Genomic DNA, 14,389 nt, shown 5'->3' on the forward strand with positions numbered 1-14,389 from the left:
ATTTGTTTTCATGTAAAATTTTTTATGTTTGTTTTTAAGAGGTAAAATTTGGTGTAGAATTTATTATAAAAATTTTCAATGCTTGTTATTTATTTTACAGGGTAAAATTATTTAAAATAAGGTCAAGAGAACCGTGTCCGCCTGCATGGTCATTGCACCAGCGCACAAGCCATTGGGAGGCAGCCTCGAGACATCTAGGCGGGGGGTGGTGCAGTCTTTTTATACCCATCTATGTTTGGGCGTAGAGACATGCAAGTGGCCAATGTTCTTTTCTCCTTAAAATAATTACATGTGATGTCATTATTACAATTTGCAATTAGACAACCCATATTATATGGTTCTACTAAAAAAATATATTATGTGATTGTAAAAATCATAAACCTATATGCGGCGGGGGGTGGGGGGATAGTCTTTTCACACCATCCAGTCTTTTCACACCCGTTATGTCTTGGCGTAGAGCCATGCAAGTGGACAAGGTGAACCGTGTCATATCGGGGTTAAATGAAAACTGTTTAATTTTCACCAAAAAAGCAGTAAAGAGCACTAAACACCCCCAGTGAGTGACCTCAAGGAGGTAAAAGAAGTCAAAATTCAGAACCACACACTTCCTAAGGTCCTTGCCAACTCCACTACTCCTTTGGAGTTTTTAAATAAATTTGGTGCATACGAGAATTGGACCTGATACGTCCTCTGGTCTCCCATCTACAGAATAGGGATTGCGAAGGAGAACAAAAAATGACTCTTCTCAATTCACATTGTTTATCGATGACATCTTTGAGATCCAAAATGGAAAAATGACATTGACGGAGTGAAAAAGGAAAAGCTTGGAATGGATTCCATTCCAAGTGGACTTTTTTTTTTTTTTTTTTTTACTTGAACTAATTGCATGAGATGTCATTATAACAATTTGAACTAGACAATCTATATTATATGGTTGTAAAAATCATGGACTAACATAAGACCTCTAATAAATATGCTTTATGTGATCCAAGGCAACAAATTTCCAAAGCAAAAGAAATGGCATACTCTTGGAAAAAAAAATTGGGGGGCTCATTTGCCGGCTATATTCGGATTCAGAATTAGAATCATATTTTGGTGGCCACAAGTTGAGTAATTCTGAATTAAAATTTTTAAAATCTAAATCAGACAGGCGGTCCTCTCATCAATTCCTTCATACTCGATGAATTTCTTTGCTTTGCCCATTAAGAGCAATAGATAATTGTATTCTATTTATCTATATTTCTGTAATGAAGACGAGGACCATTCCAAAAAACTCCGCATGGATAGAAAAAAAATTTGCTCTCCCAAATCTACTGGAGGATTGGGACTAAGAGACTGTACTTCGCAAAACAAAGCCCTCCTACTCAAACTTGGGTGGTTGGGTGGCTTCTCATTACCAAGGATTCTTCTTTGTGGTGCCAAATCTTGAAAACAAAGCACTTTCATAGTAAATCTATTTTATGTTCTATACCACTTTAAAAGAAAGAGGTTCCATCACTTGGAACAGCATTTTGGGCATGACTTTATGTGGGAAAAAAAAAAAAAAAAAAAAAAAACAATTTTAAAATTGGAAATGATTACAACACTTTCTTTTGATTTGATCCCTGGATTCCTTCATTACCTTAATCTATCTTGCCCGGCCATTTAACACATTTCAACTTTTTAATTCAAGTGATTTCATTCCTGATAATCATTTGAATGTTGATTTGCTCATATATCTGATGTCCCTAGATCTCTTGTTAATTATATCTCAGTTATCTCCATTTCTCTTGATAATGATGATCGACCGTGGTGCACCATTTCAAAAATTGCCACCCTAACTGCCAAAAATGCCACTAAATATATTTTTTTTCATTCAAAACTACTAACCAAGTTGGATTCTTAAACAAGTACACATGCTTATCTTTATACTCACATTAGTGGCGTTTCTTTTGTAAAATCAAAATCAACCCAAATTGTAATTTTTTCTTATAGAGACTGTTGCTTAATGGCATTCCCACGAAAGATAGTATTGACAAATGGATGAATATAAACCCATACTGCTTCTTTAGTCACACTTATTTTGAACCTGCCTGGCATGTATTCCTCTCGTGTGATTTCTCTAAACATATTTGGGCAACAGACCCTCTGGGATGGAGACCTGAAAATCTATCCAATTGTTCTTTCAATAATCTAATTATGCACTTGTTTAATTCCATCTTATTCCTATGCATGATAAAAATAAATTCTTCTGTATTTTTCTAGTATCTTGTTACATCATTTGGACTCACGGAAACCAAGTCTCAAAATCCAAGGTAAGGCCTAACCCTTTTGAGTGTCATCTCTATCCTAAACTGTTCAAAAGTCCACATAATGTTTACTACTTGGTTCCTCTTCAATGTTTTAAACACCAAAAATAAGATTTTCCTACTTAATTTTAATTATAAGAAGCAGATGAAGAAGACAACATTATTCAAAGGGTGCCCTTTTGTCTAGCCATTGATGCACTCGATTATTAATTTTTTAAAATGTGAAAACTGATAAATCACAAGAGCACGTGTACATGAGCACTGATGAGGATAAAAAACAGAAGATAGGCAAAAGATGATGACCAAAATAGAAGTTCAAAGAGGAGCAAACTAGTAAAGTGATATAACACTCCCATGTTACTATATCTAGAAACTTGAAATCAACTGGTAAATATTAGACTCACCACCTAGGGTCATACCATATTTGAGAACAGAGAATGGAACTCATCAAGCATCTCTAAAAATTAAAGGAGCATTAAAGAAGAGGCAAGCTTTTAAAGATTCCTACATAATGTAATTTTGAGAAGTTAGAAAAATTATAAGAAAAGTTCAACCACAGATTAAGAACTTTAAAAGTCAAACTAAGCTACATGATCCTTCCAGAGTAACATTATGTTAGCTTAGAAATCATTCCCAAGAGAACCAAATCCAGCCTAATTACAGATAGTTATGACTAGAGGCCTAGACCTCGGCCAGCATATAACTAATCTACTGTACGAGTAAAGACATCAACCCATAACCAGATAGTAAAAGGTTTCACCCAACAGCGCAAAAGCAAAAGCTGCAATGAGATGAGGTGTCTAGGACTTCTGCATTTGACATTTTGGATTGAAGAAAATGTATATGTCTGAACGACTATGATTAAGTACTATACCTAAGCTGCTATGGAATAGCATTGACATTTGATTGAGTACTCTTTAATTGTTGTGGCCGACTGAGCCAGCACCATCAAAATGCTGGATCACCTTAGAATCTAGCAAAGCTAAATTTCCTAATGAAAAAAAAAATTCTTTGGATCATAGTTATCAGAACTATCATTCAATGCTGAACTGCACAACGTTCATTATTGTTCAATTGGTGGGTATAGCAGAGTTTAACCAGAATTTATTGAATTAATGTTGTACATAAGCTTTTTTATGCAGATGGTCCAACCCACCTGGGTCAACCTGCTCTAGTTTGGAGAATCCAGAACTTTCAGTATAATAAAATCCTCCACGATGAGGACTATAAGACCGTACGCTTCTACATGTTCAACAGGTCATCCCTGTTGTTGAACCACCAACTGTTGCAATTAAGGCACATCAATTGTCAACCAAACAAATGTCCCCCTAAATAAATATAGCTAGGACTGCTTTACACAACAACAACAACAACATCAATGGAGAATTAACCCATCTGGGTTCAGCTATGTTAATCCCATTAGCCATTGAACTCTGTTTAGTTTCCTCTAGCAGTAATACCTATATTGACTAATTCATTTATACTAAATTTCATTCTTGCTTACTATTATAATTTGTTTATCCTGTTGCATAGGCCAACCCATCTAAGTCTACTTTAACTTATGATCAATTACTGTTATCAACATATAACCTCACATGCATTCCATTCTGAATTTTTTTATCCTTACCCTTCTTGCTACCCTCCTATCTCAACATCCTTAACCCATTCATTCTTCCTAGCTGCCATTCATACAGAAAATGTTGATAACAGTAATTGGCTTACTAGTATAATTCGTTTATCCTGCTGTATAGGCCAACCCATCTAAATCTACTCACACTTATGATCAATTACTGTAATCAACATATAACCTCACATGCATTCCATTCTGATTATATCCTTGCCTTCTTGCTATCCTTCTATCTTAACATCCTTAACCCATTCATTCTTCCTAGCTTCCATTCATACAGAAAATGCATCAATAAAAAACCTAAAATCAATTCATTTCCAGTAGAAGACAATAGCAAAGGTACTCAAGCTGGATAATTCATATGTTGGCTCCACATTAATGCCTTCGGAAATAGAGAAACAAAGAGATCCTGAAGGGCTGTGAAGGACTACAGAATCGATTACGAGCACACCCCAAGGCAGCTATCAACTAATGGTCATCAATCATTAAGTAATTTCCAGTAAAAAGATCTGCAATAACTATGAAACATTATTTGTACTAAGAATTATCGGAAGTCATTCTGTGGAAGCATGCTTTTCACAGTGCAAAATTTATAGAATCAAAATGATCAGAAGTGAAAGAAAAAAATAAAAAAAATCATCTCAGAGCTCCAGAGTCATCACTCATCAGTTACCACAATGAAATTTTCAGTAAATTTAACATGTCAACTAAAAAATTTCAAGAACTCAAATGGAAGTCAAAATCACCAAGCTTCATTACAAGCAAGTAAAACAATCACAAAAAACCCTTAAAACCTAAAGCTAAGAATATTTCAGTTTTCATTTGAATACTAACAATTTATGTTGTAAAGAAGATGGAAGCAGCATGGATGAGTCGGACAATCAATAACTACAAACTTTTGGAATAGATTTTCAGCTCAATACCAAGAACAATTTGTTAAAAAAACAAGCAAACAAACTTTAACATAAATTATTCGTCCCTTGATTAAAATATGGGATAATGCTCTCTTTTCGGTACCGTAGAGCCTTCCTGTCTATCTCTCTCCTTCCCCTATGAAATGACATATCCCCCCCCCCCTCCTTTGTTGTGGGAGGAGAGATATAGACCCAGGGAGCATTAGCATAGGATATGCTATTGGACAGAGAACTGAATCCACTGAAAAATATTACAGCTTTACGAACTTTATTCCATAATTAATGTATCATTCTGGTTTTGCTAATGTGAAACCCTTTTTGACAAGGAAAATGTCACCATTAACCAGAGCTTCCTCCAAGGCTGTTAGGTAACAATTCCTCTTTTGTACAATGATGCCAAGAGAATGGATAATGGTACAATAAGGCTTCAAAATTTGGCAGTTTCTTTCTGTATGTAACAAGACTTGGAGACTTAGAAACACAGAAGAATTTTGTGCAGGAGAATGCAGTATGTGACAGTTTTCAAATTTCTCAATTTGACAGTTTGGTTCAACTTGGTTACTTAAGGTAGAATGATATTTGGAATATTCAAGGAAAAAAAAAAAAAGAACTATGATCTAATGTTCCAACTTCCAAGTGGATATATCAATGGGAAAGAAAGGCGTATGTCAGTTATAATTGGTTTAAAGACTATACTTGGATGCAAGAAATTTACAGTAACAGTTGAATCTCTGAGTTCATTCCTTCCAGAAAAAAATGGAGGGGGCTTTTGCATTTCTGTTACATTTATCTCAACAATAAAATGTGACTAACCTTACATGAATTACAAGGCAGAGGGCACTTGCCACTGAAATCACCTCGAATTTATTAGTCAAGTTAAACCTACCATTAAACCCACATGCAATATTATTCCTCTTGGGACGATGATTTGAATGAATAATCTACAAGGTTTCATTTAAATAACCATTTTCTCTTCTTATGATATATCCACATTAAGAAATCATAATAATTGTTAACCTAAGAATTATATGACACTCACCAAAAACTAGCAATGAGAAATGGATTCATGAAGCCCTCAAGCAATGCCTTCTAAGATTCTGTAGCACCTTAATTTCCCTTTCCAAATCTATTCACTTCATAAGATTGTGTAGCACCTTTATTAAAAAGCTCTATTCAAGAGTTTCCATGCATACCTATAACCCATCTCTTAAATTTGTGATGGGGACAGCAAGATGTACAGCCAAAGGAAGAAGAAGACCCAAGCTTCTTTGTAGTTGGAGGATTAGAAGAAGGAAGAAGAAGAAAGAAGAAGAAGAAGAAACTGGCGGAAGAAAGGAAGGCTCGATCCAGCCTTTCCAACGCTGGATTGAGTCCCTCTCCTTCCAAATTTTTCCAAGATTGTGAGGCCCCCACCAAATCTAATAGTTTAGTAGTTTTATTTTCTAGGATTTTGTTTATTTAAGTCTTTAAGTTTATTAGGAAACTAAATAATTATCTTATTGTTTTCTTTTTAGAAAGTTTCTTTGTTTATGAAATAACGTTCCTAGAATAATCTTTTCTTTTTAGTGATTAGTCTCTTATTTATGTAAGGTCATTGGCCACGGTTGAAGGAATGAAATTGTTGAAAGAGAAGGCAAAGCCAGCGTCTCTCTCTCCCTCTCACGATCTCCTCTCATTCTCGGTCTCTCTCTTTTTCTCACCTTTCTCTCTTTCTTCTCTCTCGATTCTCTCTTCTCTCACCTCCCTCCCTCTCTCACTTTTCTATCTTTTCTCACTGGAACTATTGCTGGTTACTGACTTGAACCGCTGCTGTTTACTGTTACTGTTGCTGCTTACTGTCTACTGCTGCCAGCCAATATCTGCTGCTGCCGTTACCTTTTGATGTTGAACTGCTGTTGTTGTTTTATCTTCCTTTGATGCTGGACTGCTGCTGATTTTCTCTTCAATACTGGGCTGCTTTTATTCTTTACGTCAAGGACTGGGCTGCTGCCGATCTCCTTTCAACAATCGGAAGGCTGTTGGGCACCATCTTCAAATCTGGGTTCTCTTCTTTTATTCTCAGACCTGGGCAGCATGTAAGTATAGAATAAACCCTCCCATTCCCTCCATTATCCCCTCATTATTTACTCCGTTACTTCCATGAAAACCCACCCCCTTTTAGCCATTGTTTAACCTTTCATTTACGTCACTGTTTGCCTTAAGTCTTGCTGGTCTTCTTATTACTAGTATAACTGATTTTAGAGCATACAAAATGGGGTTTTTATCTACTTTTGGTGCTCAATAGGCTAGTGTTATAACCTAATTTTGCTTGCTGCCATTGATGCAGATTAATTACCAAAATAGGCTTGTTTTATTAGGAATAAACTTAGGGTTGGGTTCCATACATATTGTTGCTCTTTGTTACTTTGTTCATTAGCCTCATGTTACTTTGCACGTAATCTTGTTTGTTGAGCTTCCTTTATCCTAACCAGCCCAAATCTCTTGAGTTTGCCCTACCTAGTTAATTAACCTTGTAGGAAACCTAGTCACCTAGGAAACCCCTACATCAATTTGACTATTGATATTATGACCAACAATGACACTTTAATCTGTGTTATAAGCTGATCCATATACCGAAACAACATAAAAAAGCTCTACTGGCTATTTTCTCATAGATTTGGTAATGTAATGTATAATTTTCCCTCTTATGTATCAAACTACCAAGCCGCCTACTAAACTTGCATTTCGCTAGTATCCCATGTGTCTTCAGAAAACATTTAGTTTGTGTTTGGTAGCCAAGAGAAGAAAAGAAAAAAGTCAAAAAATTGTACTATTTTCCTGGTTTAAGAAATTCTCACGCTGATCTACGAGTACCCTTGCTTCTTTGGTCTACGATCAGGTAGCTCAGCCGTTGCTTGGTTGCTTGGTTGCTTAGTACGTGCATCTCCTTCTTGTTTGCTGGGCAGCAAAGTTTCGTAGACAAGGCAGCTTGCCCCTATCTCTAGATTGTGTTTACTATGTCCTGAACCAAGAGAACATTCTTTTTTTGAATTCCAAATTCACCTTGTGAATGGTGAAGTTTTCTTCTGCTGCCCAAAAAAATAAAAAAAGTCTTGCCTAAAATACAAGAGAACACAAACTAATAAAAATAAAAACTGTTCTTTTCTTTTCTTCTATTGGTAGCCAAACAGACATAATTTATTATTTTCTTACCATTTCATTTCTTTTATATTCTTTTCTTTTCTTTTCCTCTCTTAACTACCAAACACAGCCTTACTCTTCAATTGACAAGGACCAAATGCTTAATATATGATAGTCAGATGGTTTAGACTTCCACTAGAATCTTGTGCACAATGTGGATTACTGAAAGGAAGAAATGACTGTTGTTGAGTATTCAAGCAACCAACTAGACATGAGGACCACTAATTAACTATGGATAAACAGGGTAATGGACCAACATATATTTGAAGCCTGAACCTTAATTTCCTATCAATTTAAACAGCTACTAGAGATTCCCTCTGGTACTTAAATTGGTCAAACTTGGAAAAGTTCAGTGAGCATACTTAATCTACAGATAGAGTGAAGTTAAAACAATGAATATTTCAATGTCATTAGCACATCCCTAACAAATAAATGGATGGTGAAAGAAGTAGTAGCTAGCATTAATTTCACGTAGCTAGCAGGGTAGAATGTCATATTTTCAACCAGCTGTTCCTTCCTGGCTTTGAATTATTAAACCTTCTAGGGTGTATCAGGACTAGTACTGCATTTGTGGAAAACAGTATGAGTAGTGTAGTATTCTTTTATGGGGTGTGTTTACATCAATATTGTTTAGATACGTTTACTAACTGCTATCATTTTAGGGTTCTTGATCTCATAAAATAATTCTCATTGAAGCGGCAGCTTGTACAGAACTTGTCACATCAACATCACAATTGCTTTAATGTAATAAATGAATTGCCAAGGAAGATCTCTGATAGACTTTTTTTTTCCTTGCAAATTTGACTGCTATAATCTTGATCTCTGTTTCTTAGTGCTCTATTACTTATCTGAACAATAAATTCCACTTTGATTTTTCTACAAATACAGTAATCGTATAAAGGGCATACTCAGTGCACAAGGCTCCCGCCATTGTGGGGTCTAGGGAGGGTCATAATGTACACAACCTTACCCCCGCTTCGCTAAGAGGCTGTTTCCTAAACCCTGTGACCTTAGGTGAGTTTCCTTTCTTACCAGTTATAAAGTAAAAAAGAAACATTTAGTCCTCTGTTATAGTCCTATCGGTTAAGGCAGCACTCAACATACAAAACCTATGGTCATAGTAATGTTGGAATTGAAGTTACCAACATATGAAACATCACATGCATTTGAAACATACCAAAGCAAGTAAGCTGATCCAATTAACAAAAGGAAAACATTAGCAAAATGCCAACTTACATTTCATGGGTGCCATTTTCTTTCTACATAAAAGGAAAGCAAGTAAGCTGATCCACTTGACAAAAAAAAAAGCATTAGCAAAATGCCAACTTACATTCCATGGGTACCATTTTCCTTTTACACAAAAAAGCCAGTAAAGGCAATATCACCTATCTATTCTATGGAGTGCCTGATCAAACAGAAAATCCTCCTTGTTCCCTTAGATGCTGAATTGCAGTGTACATCTTTCTCCGTGGCCCAACAGTATTTATACCCATCTCTTTGAGATCTTCAAAAGTCAGTAACGGCAATGCCTCCTCGTCCACCTCATGCACTTCAAATATTCCTGCATACTGGCCAAACCCAAGCTCCTCCAGCCATGTCCTAACACAATTTACAACAATACCACCAACTTCCATCTTGTCATATTCAGCACCAGATTTGGGGTTTACACAAGGACCATCGTCAGAGTACAAGGTATCACCTACTATGCTAGCTTCTCCTTTCCAAAACTCATCCTGATCACCGCACACCTGCACAGCTGAAAAGGGTTCAAAACACTCATTCTGATGGTCTCCTTTGCTTGTATCAGAAGTTTCACGACCAGAGGAATCCTTAAATCCACTGACATTGTCAACATCATGAGATGCATTTGATGTTGGACCAACAAAATCACTGCTTCTGTGTCCTTTCCCATTTTCATTGTTAACTTCAGAAGCAACTTTGCAATTCCAGGCCTTACTGGAGATACCAGTGCCAGCAATCATGCTCCGTCCCCTTCGCTTCATGAGCCGGCCCTTCCTCTTTACAATTCCGAAATCCACCGCAGGTTTAGAGGCAGCATCAGCTTCACCCAAAACCACCAACTCGGAAGACAACTTTGAAGAATTAGGGTTTCTATTCTCTCTGTTGTGGAGCGCATCGGCCGAAGACTTTTGAGATACATTAGGGTCCGAAACCAATAATCCTGGTGACATTTGCCCAGAAAACCCATCATTCAAGATTAAAACTGTTTCTTTAGGCTCATTTTTCCATTTCTTCTCTTCCAAATTCACCCTAGCTTTATAAGAAAAAGCGACCGAAGCGTCTCCTATCTCTCCTAACCTAACATTTGGGCGCCTCTGCCTCTTTGAACTCGTTCTGAGAACCAGCATATTTCCAAAACCCTAAAGGCGAAAAGAAAATAGGAAGACCAAGCACAGAATCAGCGAAATAAAACATAAAAACCAGACTAACAAACCCTAGAAACAAGCAAACATCCAAAGCAGACGAAGTAACAGCTCTGCGAATGAAACAAGGTTACCCAGACAAGCAGAAGCCACTCTATATAGAATTATAGAAACCAAATCGGCCATTCCACGAAGAAAAAAAATAAATTTAGACGAGAGGGGGAAAACAGGGGAGAAATTTGAAAATTTTCAGCTTCGAGGAGTGAAGCTGAAGAACACACCTTATGCGACAGGTCGGCTTTTCCAGTAGTGTTCCATGACTGCAGAATCTTCCAAAGTAGAAAAGCTGCTGAAGGGAACTTCGGTGAAGAGTCAAAATGGAATACTCATATGAAGCTTATGTCGGTTTGTCTCTTTCCAAAAGACAGAAAATAGAGAGGCAAAAGTTTTCCTTCGCCCGCAGGCCAAATGATTAAAATCTAGGCCATTGAATAATTGGAACTGATGAAAAGAGATTGATTCATAGACCATTAATTGTGTTAATATGATTTTTATCTTCTTATATACTTTGAAGGTTTTTTTTTTTTTTTTTTTTTTTTTTTTTTTTTAAACATTCAAACATAGAACGAAAACTAATTAAAATTGAATGGATTATTAATCACTTTTGATCTCTGAAAGAAAAGTGTCAAATAGTTGGTTTGTCTCGATTTTGGTTTGGGAATGACTGAGATCAAAATCAAACAAATTTTTTTTTTGGTTGATTTTGATTATTGTTCAATATAATTTTGATTTGTTTTATATTTTTCAACATTGGGTTAGTATAAGGTTAGAAAAATTCGTTTTCGGCCTTGAATTACGATGAAATCTTACATTTAGAAGGAGCGAGAGAGAGGCAGAACTTCCTATGTTCCCTTCAACATCCCTGTTTTGGCTGGGTATCGACAGATCCTTAGGCCATATGGTACCATAGTGGTCTTCTCCTCTGTTCTCTCCCTTGTTGTCAGTTATATCTCGCATCATGATTACCAGATCTCTTCATATCCATCACATTTCCTCCTTCCTGCAATAATGGCGAAGGTTCCTTATCCCACTCTTTTTTCCCTCATTGGCTCTGAAAATGTGTCCATCATCATTCACCTCTTTTTCATGCTCTCTTGTCGACGACTATAACCTAGCTTACAACATGTCGTGTTTACCCAATTCGGGGGCAACCCTTTGTTCGAGCACCACTGATCATCCATTTCGTATTTCTAACATCTGCACCCCTTAATCCATACCCATGAGCCCTCATTATTTCCGCTTGGCCATTCCTTATGATATATCTCAGTTCTGCAATTCTTTCTTCGAGGTTAGATACAAACCACATCTTCATCTCCATTTCTTGCTCTATATATTTTGCCTAGCAGAGGGAGAGGTCTGAACCCCCTTTCAACCTAGTAGCCGTCCTACTCCCTGTGATTGCTTTTGTGGTGAAGCTGTGCAATCCCTCTCCCCCTTTGTGCCGGTCCTTCCTCCTCACTATGGCCAATCCGAATCTATCCCCTTTCACTGAATCTGAAAACTCTCAGACCTTTGTAGATAGAATTGACGATGAGTTCTCCACCAAACTAGACCTCCACCTCCCTGATCTTCACTCCCCCCCCCCGTTGACGTCTCTAAGACTATCATTCAGAATGCTCATTTGGGTCTCCAATACTCTATTGTTGGTTGGCTCCTGGACAGAACTCATGTTTTAATTTTGGAGCTCCGCTCAATGTTTTCCAAAGCTGGCCATGCGTGACTTGTTAAGGGGTTTGAGATTCACTTAGCTGAACAAACTTCAGACAGATTTATTATCAAGTTGAAGTCTCTAAAGGACATGCATGTTCTTCTATTCTCTTAACCTTGGTTGTATAGAGGTCACCCTACTGTTCTTCAGAAGTGGAATCCTAACATTCCTACACATCTCGTTGTCTTTCCCCTGATGGTAGCGTGGGCTCAAGTGGAGAAACTAAACTGGGTGTACTTTGAGAAGGAGATTCTGCTTTCCATCTTCTCGCGGGTTGGCCAATGCCTTGACGTTGAAATTCCTTCAGGTTCAGTCATCTCTCCCCTTAACCCAGCGGTATGAATAGTCATTCCACTTCCTCAAAGCTTATCCAAGACAATCACTGTTAATTTAGGGACCTTTGGAGCGGCTACCATTTAGTTTACATATGAAAGTCTCCCTACTATCATTTGTCCCAATTGCATGTGCATAGGGCACTCCGGTGGCGACTGTCCATTTAAGGCTAGGGAGGAATATCTTCAGGTGTTAGCCAAGAATGATCCCAAAGCTGAACTCGACCTTCTTCCCCAAATAGTACCACAACCACGTCGCGCCAATCTCCTTACAAAGGTCTACATTATGTATGATGAATACATTTTTACTGAACCAAAGGACTCTACTCCCATTACAACATCCTCATCGGAGACCAGACAAGGACAAACTGATCCAATCTTCCCAGCAAAATGAAAGAGTGAAATTTGCAGGCTATACTTCATTTAGCCTTTGTGTTGGGAACCGATTTACCCCTTACTTCAGCCAACACTCGCAAGCCAATGCATGATTTTATGTGCCATAATGCTCCCGTAATGTCCTCACAAGTTCCTCCAACCAGAGCGGGCGTGAACCTGGTTCCAATATTTATGGGAGACCCTAGCATGCAACATAGGCCCACTACTCGTATTAGGGAATTATCCTTAGCCAACAAGACTACATTAGCATGTGTTATGGCTTATCAAGTCTCACCTGTGTCATACGCCAACAATCAGCCTACCCCAGTTAGACCTCGCCCATTTTGCGTGTCCTCCACTGGGCTTAATAAAGGCAAAAGCAAGTTTGTGGATCAGCCACACACTCAACCTTTTCAAGAAGGGCCTTTCTTTCGTCCGATTTCGAGTCTGAACAACCCGATTCCCTACAAGTGTTACTTTCTACACCACCTAATCCGTTACAGCTACAACTGTTTACGGATGGTGATGGAACCTCTTCCAAGAAAACTAAAATAGGACATAATTATGGAAATAATGATGAGATGCAGGTTGATTCTGAGGCTTCGGTGGCTGGCCGAATGCAGACACCCAGTCCACTATGAAAATCCTAGCTCTCAATTGTCGAGGGTTCAGTCGCCCCTCGGCACGGTGAGAAGTTTGCCAGCTTATACAAAACATCGGCCAACCTTTTGCTTTCTTTCTAAAGTCAAGATGGCTAACCTAGCATGCCCAGCCTCAAAAAATCCTTTTGTTTTTCCAATTCCCTTCGTATTCCTACGGTAGGAACAACTAATGGTCTTCTTCTGTTTTGGGACGCATCGACGAATCTTACGGTGTTGTGGCAGTGTAATTGGTGTATCTAGGGGTGCAAGTTTGGCCCTAACAGCCCAAAACCGCCCTTAGCCCACCCTGATCCCTAACATGTACCGATCCAGAAATTTTAGCCCTGAGGGCCAGCCCGGCCCTGAAATTTTTGACCTTGATTCAGGGTCAGGGTAGGTAAGGGTTGATGTCTTTGGCCTGCCCAACCTGCCCTGAACCCGACCCTGATTTTTTACCTTGAGTTTAGGCCTTGGTTTTGGCCCTATAGAGCCCTGGTTTTTTGCCCTTATGTTGACTTTGGATTTTTTGTTTTCTTAAGATGTTCTCCTCTTTGTTTAACATGACATGGGTTTTGAGATTTTCGGATTGTTTGCCTTATTAGGATGATCTCTTTGTTTATCATACAAATAATTGAAAATTTTTGGATTATTTGCTTTCTTATGATGATCTCCTCTTTGTTTACTATAATAGTTGGAGTTATTTATATTGTTTGAATGTTTGCTTTAGGATGTTCTCATCATAACAAGTAATTTGTGACTTCATGTTTTTATCTCCTCTTTATTATGAATATATATTTTTTTAGTTATTTCATATTTTACAGGGTCAAGGTCAGGGCATACCCAGCCCTTGATGGCAAACCAGGGTTAGAGTCAGGGTCAG

General features: G+C 37.9%; 1 protein-coding gene across 1 annotated transcript; it reads right to left on the minus strand.

Annotated features, from left to right (window-relative positions):
- Positions 1 to 9,208: 9,208 nt before the first annotated feature.
- Positions 9,209 to 10,863, minus strand: LOC122078641. Its single transcript, XM_042644725.1, has 2 exons — positions 10,675 to 10,863; positions 9,209 to 10,390 (listed from the first exon to the last, which is right to left on the minus strand). Exon 2 carries the CDS (start codon positions 10,376 to 10,378, stop codon positions 9,419 to 9,421), a length of 960 nt encoding a protein of 319 aa, XP_042500659.1. The 5' UTR covers positions 10,379 to 10,390; positions 10,675 to 10,863; the 3' UTR covers positions 9,209 to 9,418.
- Between the last annotated feature and the right edge of the window lie 3,526 nt (positions 10,864 to 14,389).

This window comes from Macadamia integrifolia, chromosome 5 (genome assembly GCF_013358625.1).
Source record: "Macadamia integrifolia cultivar HAES 741 chromosome 5, SCU_Mint_v3, whole genome shotgun sequence".
Lineage (NCBI taxonomy): Eukaryota > Viridiplantae > Streptophyta > Magnoliopsida > Proteales > Proteaceae > Macadamia > Macadamia integrifolia.